This window comes from Arachis ipaensis, chromosome B08 (assembly GCF_000816755.2).
Source record: "Arachis ipaensis cultivar K30076 chromosome B08, Araip1.1, whole genome shotgun sequence".
Lineage (NCBI taxonomy): Eukaryota > Viridiplantae > Streptophyta > Magnoliopsida > Fabales > Fabaceae > Arachis > Arachis ipaensis.
This window is the reverse complement of record NC_029792.2, coordinates 10,162,198-10,171,940: the sequence shown is the minus strand read 5'-3', so window position 1 is coordinate 10,171,940 and position 9,743 is coordinate 10,162,198. Positions and strand designations below refer to the sequence as shown.

Here is a 9,743-nt window from a genome sequence, read left to right as displayed (position 1 = left end):
AAATTAAGCACAAAAGAGCATGTTTTCATAATTAGGAGCAATTTAGGGAGATAACACAAAATCATGCTATTTAATGGAATAAATGTGGGTTTATATGATGAATTCCACTCAATTCAATTCAAAATTTATCATCAAATATAGATTCATCAATATGCCTGAAGTAATTGAGGATGGTGTGGCCCCTAGGACTGTTGTGGTGAGTTCATCATCATCATCCTCTGATGATGGATACGAGACTACAGAGGATGAGCCTTACAAGCCTCCTCCTCTTGGATATGAGATAGATAACAGCAGTAGTGATAAAGGGAAAAGAGAAAAAAAGAAAAAGATGGGGCTAAAGAAATCAGTGCTGGTAAGAGAAAAATGTATGAAGAGACTGCTGGTTATGAGACAGATGACAAGGATAGTGATGAGGAACTTAGGAACACAGATGGTGAAGGGAGAAAAAGAGTCTCAGCTAAGAAAAAGAGTGGGGGGTAATAAGGCTTCTTCATTTGGCACTAGTCCTAAAATTTTACCAAAAACTGCTAAAAAAAGAGGACCTCTAAAAAGTATTCAGGTGTTAGAAGAAGACATATACTAAGGGATGGGTTGTCTGATGGAAACATGGAAGGACGAAATTTTGGGCCTGGGCCAAATGTTGGAGGCCCAAGAGGAGGACAGAAACCAAGCCCTGTGGGCGTGACAGAGGGTGGTGACAAAAATAATGTGGGTGAAGGGCTTCATGAGTCTGGTTCGGTTCCAACCAATGTGGAGATGGATAGTGACTATGAAAAGCCGTATGAGTATGAGAGTGAGGCCTTCAACAGCCCAATCTCTTCAGAGGACGAGGGTAAGACAGCATTTGATCCATTTGATGAAGATAGTGAATATGGTGAGGTTGAGTTCAAGGTTGGACAATTGTTCCCAACAATTGAGCTTTTCAAAAAGGCACTAAAAAACTACTTTGTTTATGAAAGAAAGGACGTCTTATACATTAAGAATGAGAAGCATAGACTGAAGGCAGCATGTGCAGCTGAGGGTTATCCTTGGTTGATATTTACTTCTTGGAATTCTGCCACTAGATACTTCCAAGTGGAGACCTTATTTGATGAGCATACTTGTGCTAGGGACTATGGTAGTAACATGGCTGACCGTCAATGGGTGGCTTCTAAGCTAATTAAAAAACTTCTCATTCAACCCAACATGAAACCAAGACATGCAATGGAGCATATGATAGAAGAGTACAATGTCCAGCTGAACCCCGGAATGATCGCCAGGGCACTTAAAGTTGCTAGAGAAGTTGTAATTGGTAATTCCAGGGAACAATATGGAAAGGTGCGTGATTATCTGAATGAGCTACATAGGAGTAATCCCGGGTCACAGGATTAGTGGAGACAACCCCAGCCATATTCTTTTTCCCTATTTGATAGGTTATACATAAGCTTGGACACATGTAAGAAGGGGTTTAAAGAGGGTTGCAGACCTCTTATCGACCTAGACGGTTGTTTTCTGAAAGGGTACTACGGTGGCCAACTATTAAGTGCAGTGGGGCAGGATGCCAGTAACCATTTATTTGTCATAGCCTATGCAGTCGTTCCTAACGAATGCAAAGACACATGGAAGTGATTTTTGACACTCTTACAAGAGGACTTGGGAGAAGTGAGGCAGTTTGGTTGGAATTTTATTTCGGACCAATAGAAGGTAACATGACTAAGTTACTACGTTCCTATTGGTTGTTTGATGTTAGGTTTGATATTAACTTTTATGAGTTAAGGTTGTTAGGGTGTTATGCATAGCCTAGTGGTTGCTTGATCTTAACTTTCATAGTACCTTCATATGAGTTAAAGTTGCAAAATTATTAAGTTATATGTATGAATGGTGAAACCATGCTTGTACTCTGTTCTTGGTTGGTGCTCATTTGTTTTTTTTTTTAATTTATGATACATGAAGGGTTTGGAGTTGGCAATTAAGGAAGTAATGCCTAATACACACCACAAAAACTGTGTGCATATCTGGAAAAATTTCATCAAGCATTTCAAGGATCAGCAAACTAAACAATTGGTATGGGAATGTGCACGATGCACCACGTTCCAAGAGTTCAATACTGCTATGGAGAAAATGAAGAAAGTGAATATGGGAGCTTGGGAGTATCTTCAAAGGTTTGAGCCTGCAGTGTGGACTAAGGCTTACTTCAGTCACGGTCCCAAAGTCGACAACATCACGAAAAACATGTGCGAGTTATGGAACGCGAAGATTGTTGAATACCGGGAAAAACTAATTCTGACGATATGTGAGGACTTACAGTGCTACCTGATGAGAAAAATGGCCACACACAAGAGAAAATTGGAGGCTTATTCTGGTCAGTTGACCCCAGTACAACAAAAAAAGCTAAATGAGTTTGTCAAGCCTAGAGCCAACAAGTGGAGAGCAATTTGGGCTGGAGACAACGATAGAGTTCTTTTTGAAGTACATAGAGGAAACCACAAGGTTGGTGTAAATCTGTAGCAAAGGACATGTACTTGCAATGTTTAGCAACTCACTGGTAATTCTAACTCCTATGTAAATTCGGCTATATATTGTCTAGGGTATTATTTCCTAACTAAAATATTGTACTCTGCTTCAAGAATGCTTTGCAGGCATGCAGTTGTAACCATGTATAAGATAGGGTTGAAACCAGAGGAGTTTGTGCATAAGTGGCTGACCATGGAATCCATTAGGGCCACTTACAAACACTGCATCCAACCTGTCAACAGTGAAGAATACTGGATTCCAACTACTGCTCCACCATGTGATCCTCCATCAATAAAGAGACCTGCACACTGCCCAAAAATGAAGAGAAAGGTGAACTCAATCGAGAAAGAAATGCACACCAATAAAGAAAGGAAGTCTTTTGAGGTCACATGCAGTAAGTGTGGACAAACTGGCCATTACTACAGGACATGAAAAAATGAAGCAAAGGATCCTAACTGGAGACCCATGACTAAGAAAGAGAAACGGGCAGCTAAGGGAAATGATTTGCAGATTGTAGTTGCCAATGACTCAAGCCAGAATATGCCACAGATATCTTAGGGTTCGATTTGTCATGCTATGCACATTGTTAGGGGTTTAAGTGTCATGTCCTTTAATGGTCAAGGTTTGATTTGTCTTATTTATGTTTCGTTACTCATATCGTTAGGATCAGCCATAGGAGGATTGATGCATCACTATTTCGTGGTACATTTTAGGCTGAATTGAGTGGATTTTATCCATTATTCTCACACTTATTCATAGAATTCGCATGTTTTACATTTTTCTTCCTAATTTTGTGCTATGATTGAAAACACGCTTCTTTGGCCATAAATTTGCTAATTTTAATCCTCTCTTATTACCATTCAATGTCGTGATATGTGTGTTCAGTGTTTTCAGGTTTTATAGGGCAGGAATGGCATAGAGGATGGGAAGGAAGCATGCAAAAGTGGAAGGAACACAAGAAATTGATGTTTTGAGAAGCTGGAAGCGACGCGTACGCATGGACGACACGTACGCGTGACTTGTGCAGTAGACATACGATGTGCACGTGTGGCTAACGCTTACGCGTGGCCAGTGCCGAGTTCAAGCGACGCGTACTCATGGCTAACGTGTATGCGTGACAGAGCGTCACGTGCTACAATTACCGAAAATGCTAGGGGCGATTTCTGGGCTGCTTTTGACCCAGTTTCAGGCCCGAAAATACAGATTAGAGGCTGCAGAGTGAAGCTGAAAGGGGGTCATTGAATCATTCACTCTCATTCACACAATTTTAGGTTTTAGATGTAGAATTATAGAGAGAGAGGCTCTCTCCTCTCTCTAGGTTTAGGGTTTCTTCTTTCAATTTCTCCTTAGGTTTAGGTTCAATCTTCCTTTAATTTAGTTTTCTCTTACTTTTATTTGTTTAAGCACTTTAGTTCACCTTCTTCTCTTGTTAATTTTCCTTTTTTGCCATTTTTATGTTTATGAGCTCTTGTTACGTTAGATTTCTTTTAATCCAATTCATGTTTTCCATGTTTACTGTTACTCTTTTTAATTGTTAGTCATTGATGCTTGAAAATTAGTTGTTTTAGATTTAATATTCTTTGTTAATTTATCATGCTTTTATTTTGTGCCTACCAAGTGTTTGATAAAATGCATGGTTGGATTTTAAATTAAATTTTTGTATTCTTAGCTTGGATTGAGTAATTTGCAAACTCTTGAATTGTCAAAGTCTCTTGTTAGTTGGTGATTGAAAGTTGCTAGTTGGCTTGAGCTTCACTAACTCTAGTTTTTGATTAGGATTTGTGAACTCAAGCTGACTTGCTCACTTGACTTTCCTTCAATTGTTAGAGGTTAACTACGTGAGAGCAATTTGCAATGACCATCACAATTGACAATGATAATGAGGATAAGAATTTCGATTCTCAACCCTTGCTAGGACTTTTTCTTAATTGTTAGTTATTTTCTTGTTATTTACATTCCTTGCTTATTAAACTCAAAACCCAAAAAGATACAATCTCATAACCAATAATAAACTACACTTCCCTGCAATTTCTTGAGAGACAACCCGAGGTTTGAATACTTCAGTTAACTTTATTGGGTTTGTATTTGTGACAAACAATTTAAACATTGACTGGGGCTAATTTGTTAGTTTAGAACTATACTTACAACGTGATATTTTTGTGAAATTCTTTACCGACATTTTTTCTCCGTCACATGCAGTAAGTGTGGACAAACTGGCCATTATTACAGGACATGCAAAAATGAAGCAAAGGATCCTAACTGGAGACCCATGACTAAGAAGGAGAGACGGGCAGCTAAGGGAAATGATTTGCAGATTGTAGTTGCCAATGACTCAAGCCAGAACATGCCACAGGTATCTTAGGGTTTGATTTGTCATGCTATGCACATTGTTAGGGGTTTAAGTGTCATGTCCTTTAATGGTCAAGGTTCGATTTGTCTTATTTATGTTTCGTTACTCATATCGTTAGGATCAGCCATAGGAGGACACCAATACAAATGCAGCTCAAATGGATCCTTTGGTAAATATTCTTTCACCTGTAGTGATATTGTTGATATTTTTGTTTGACTACAAAGTTGTTGTTCTAGGCAAAAGCAAGGAAAAATAAGAAGAAGCAACCTAAAACGTTTGAAAAGTCTAATCCTTCACATGATCAAGATCATGTAGATGAGATCCCCCTATCACAAACTGTACCATAGGCAGAAGAGGTAAAGTTGTATGCCGATATTACTTTTGCACTTGTTAGTTGCCACACATCTCAATATGTAACTATCTCATTTTGGTGTTTCAGCCTGCACCTGAAGCAATCAACATGAATCATCCACAACCTTAGCCCAACTTTACACCAGTGGTGAACCAGGATCAAAGGATGAAGCACCCTATTGTTAGGCCCCCAATGCCTCCCACAGCTGCTCCACCAACGGTTAACCAATCTGCTCCACCAACAATGGGAATCAGGTCGTGTGTTCCACCACCACCACCAAATAGCATATCTACTGAGACAATGAACGCAACAAGCTCTGGGATTGCTTCTAGGCTATTCAAGTTTATCCCGACTCCTGGGTTTATCCCACCAAGAAAGAAATAACATACGCAGGGATATGACATACTCATTTCATGTGTTTTGACTGTTGTTTTGGTTACGTAAACCAATGTTTATTTTGCCTGATACATTATGTCTTTTGTCACTTTTGTAAAGGGTTATATGTTGCCATGGAATGTGTGTTGCTACATTTTTAGAGCATCTTTTTATGTTGGTTGTTAACTGCAATCAATTAATATAATATATGACTTGTGTTTGCTTTTCGTAAGCCTATTGTCAACTTCATATACGTCCAACTAACAAGAATAATATCATATGAAAATATAGCTTCATTGACTCCAAACAAAATATCATAACATCGTATAAGTCTTAACATCAATTCACATAGTCATCCTCTAACTTAGTGTCCTAAGGAAGTTTGTAACTACAATTCCACAGAAAAATACAATAATGACTGAAACACTAAAACACCTATGACCATTCTGCATATGTTTGCATCTCTTAACTTGCAATTCTAAAGTATATACTCTATGCTCTAGCTCCCTCACTTTCCCAAAAAACATCTCATCTGCAGCCACATGATGATCTTCGTTTTGCTTCCCACCTTCAAAACCATTGGATTTTGAGCCTTCAACATCAAACAATGCAACGTAATCATCAAGCCAGGAAAAGTATTTACAGTGTGATCCTAAACTCTACAGTATACAAATAATGGCAAGAACATTCTAGAAGAAGTCACATTAAACAAAATTAACAATAATTCAAATCACCTTAAAGTTTGGACAACCATAAAACAACTTATTAGGGTTGAGCTTTGTAGAAGATAGAAAGAGAATCGCATTAGTTCCACAATGGCACTGTGGAGCATTGAACCTCTTCTTCTTTATCGTCTTCCGTGGTCCAACACTACCAGTAGAGCCAGTCGTTGCACTCCTGCCTCGTCGTTGCCTGCGTCTCTTCTAATTTCGCGAAAGGACATTTTACTGAGCTCTCTCATGCTGCTCATGGCGACCTAGGGCTTCACAAATTAGTCAAAACGAGGGGGACAAACACCAACTACGTATATGAAGTCTCCTTCCCTCAAAACGACCATGTTTTTTGTTGGCGTGGATAGGGACAATTAACCCCCTGACTATTGGAGGTGTCCACATCTGCAGCATTCATCCACATCAGCAAGGTAACACACGCTCACCGTGATAACTCAGCATTTTTCGTTCGTAGTTACCGGAGATTCACCTACAGGGTCCGCCTTGTGTCACGGAAATATGGAACAGGGACCGAAGTGGATTACAATATTCATCAGGGGTTGCTTTGTCATTCTGCGAAATGGTCAGGGGCTGGGTTGGTGGTTCACTCTATCAAGATAAATAATTGCTAGGCTCCATTATATTTTTTGAATCAATATATATATATATATATATGGCTCAGTTTACTTTGTTGTTGCAAATCATCAAGGATCTCATGACTATATATTTTTCAAAATATGTAACGAGTTGTAGATATTATCATATATTTACTTTATTTTATCTGTAATAACTGTATACTATTTTGCCAACGGTTATAGTTCAAATGACATAGTCTCTCCATACTCATCTAGAGGTGGTGGATTTAAATCTCACTTCTAATTTAAAATTTTTTTTTATCATTTTATAAAGGATTTGGAAAACCCTTGCTTACCTGATGAAAGATCTAGAAGCTCCCAAATGTTAGTATCAATTTCAAAATCATCCCAAAACCCTGGATCCATTTCCACATCACTGATTGATCCATTCACAAACCTCTTCAATCTCTCACTCACTCTTACCGCTCCAAATTGCTGCAATGCCGAAGGAATCTACATTAATCAAAATATAACATACAACATCATGCATTATTTTGGTTTGTTTAATTATTTAATTCTGCTTATCTATTATTTATTCTATTTGTTGTAATTGCATCTTTGTCTGTGTTTTTCTTGCTTGAATTGTATGTGTATATTTTCTGAGAAATCCCTCTTGGCAAAGATGTGGGGGGGGGTTGTTCCACCGGTGATTCGGAGGGTTGGAGGAGACAGAAAGTGAAGTGTTAAGTTAAAGTTAAATTTAGAACTTGAATACCTTAGATAACTTACCTAATTTCTAGTTTAGTTAGGTCTTTAAGTTGAAATCTGAGTGTCGAAGTTCTAGGAATACCTCTGGCTTTTCCGAGACCTTTTATATTAACAATGTGGGCACCTTTACCATGCTGAGAACCTTCGGTTCTCATTCCATACATATACCTGTTGCTTTTTAGATGCAGGTCGAGAGGCACCTCGCTGAGCGTCTGGAGTTTCCTGTGCAAGCGAAGTGTGGTTATTTTGGGATGTTGTATTTTGTATTTATGCTATGTATATATCTATATAGATTCTCCTCTATATATATTTTATGTTTATCCCTCCTAGAGGTTGACTTGGAGAAACATGTGTTTATTTTGTAGTTTGAGTTATATTTTGGGTTGTATAAATATATAATTATATACTCTAACCGGTCTTAGCTTCGCAGGTTGAGTTTAAAGCTTGATATCTGTGTTTTTGGAACTCTGATTGATTCGTATATTATGTCTTTAGCCTTCTTTTGATCTTACCTATCCGTTTTACGATTATCCATGCGAGTGTGAAACGATTTTCTGTTTTCGCTTTTACTTAACTTCTTCTTCAAGGCTCCTAGATATGAATTCTTTCAACTATATTTATATAAGACTTTTCTTTTAGAGGTCGTAATAGCTCGCCACTTTTGCCTTACGACTTAAATGTAAGGCACTGTGTGGTAGAGTGTTACATTTATAAGACCAAAGGGATAGAATAGTAACTTCACCCCCTCATTTATGACATGCATGGTTACCAAAGTAACCTTAGAAAAATGTGCAAATGATTACGAAAAGACGTAACGCTTCAAGTTCGTAAAAAAACGTCGAGTGTCCGACCTAATCCTTTGAAAGGCGGTATGCCAAACATGATGCACCAACACTACAAGAGATTAGTCCGACCTACGAATGCTTGAGCCCGACCTAATGAAGCCTGATCTCAAATAGGGACACTGTTCATACTCTAGCCGAAAAATATGGCCAGACCCAAAATGAATAAAGCCCAATTAAGATATGTGACCCAATTGGATCTACCTGACCTCATAGAGATGAGTTCCGTCCAATTTATCTAAACAAGTAACCAACCCCTACTATCTCTCCTACTCTTCTAGAAAGGAGATCTTAACAACCTCCCTAACAAGAAGGAAACGACTACCCACCACTAAAAGTGGAACTACCCTAAAAAGTGGTTATTGACTCTACCTCTACTATTATAAATATACTGACACCTTCATGTATACTTTGAACCCAATCTACTAAAAACCTATTAAAATCCTTACTAACTTAAGTATTGAAGTCCCTTACAGATACCACTCCCCACCTTCTCACGAGGAACTCGATCGGCAACATCTTGATACCAGTTGACGTCGGACGCTGTCCAAAAAATTTGGATCTCATGTTCAGACCCAAAACAACCCAGTTTCAGGTAACCCTCAGAACAAATATTACAATTAAAAATAAATAATAAAAAAATTATAAAAAAATAAAAATTATCATCAACAGAAAAAGGAAAAAATAATAATAAAAATACCTAAAAAATAAGAAGGTAGTTTTATTTGCATTATTTGTCTTGGTATATTCATGACAAGGAGAAAATGGGAGAAATTTTTTTTTTAATAATATGGTAATTTTTTTTTTGAAAAATAAATATTTATGTATTATTCATGTTGTGAATGGTTATTGTCATCATTATTCATGATGCAACATGGTAATGAACCATAAATGTTGTATATTCCCATGCATAAAACATGTGCATTCACTAGTACTATGTTACATGTAGGATTGGAAGTAATTATTATGCCAATAATAAATAATTAACCTGTAATACTATGATAATTTTCATAATATTTTGGTTAAAATGTTCAAAAGACATGATCTATTAAGCTGCAGAAAGAAAATAAGAAAAGAAAAAAATTAAGAAAGAGCATAGTATCCCCAATCTACAACTGTCAACGAAAATAATAATTAAAAAAAAATGTACATCTAACTAAAATATTGATATATCATTAATGAGTTGAACTAAACTTCTGTCAAAAATCAAAATAGAAGAATTTAGTAGGTGATATTAAAATTTGAAATTTTAAAATAGAAGAATTTCCTCGTATTTTA

At 37.3% G+C, this 9,743-nt stretch overlaps 1 protein-coding gene across 1 annotated transcript; it reads left to right on the top strand.

Annotated features, from left to right (window-relative positions):
* On the top strand, window positions 607–2,925 carry LOC107610493. Its single transcript, XM_016312543.1, has 3 exons — window positions 607–1,317; window positions 1,933–2,469; window positions 2,515–2,925. Exons 1-3 carry the CDS (start codon window positions 607–609, stop codon window positions 2,923–2,925), a joined length of 1,659 nt encoding a protein of 552 aa, XP_016168029.1.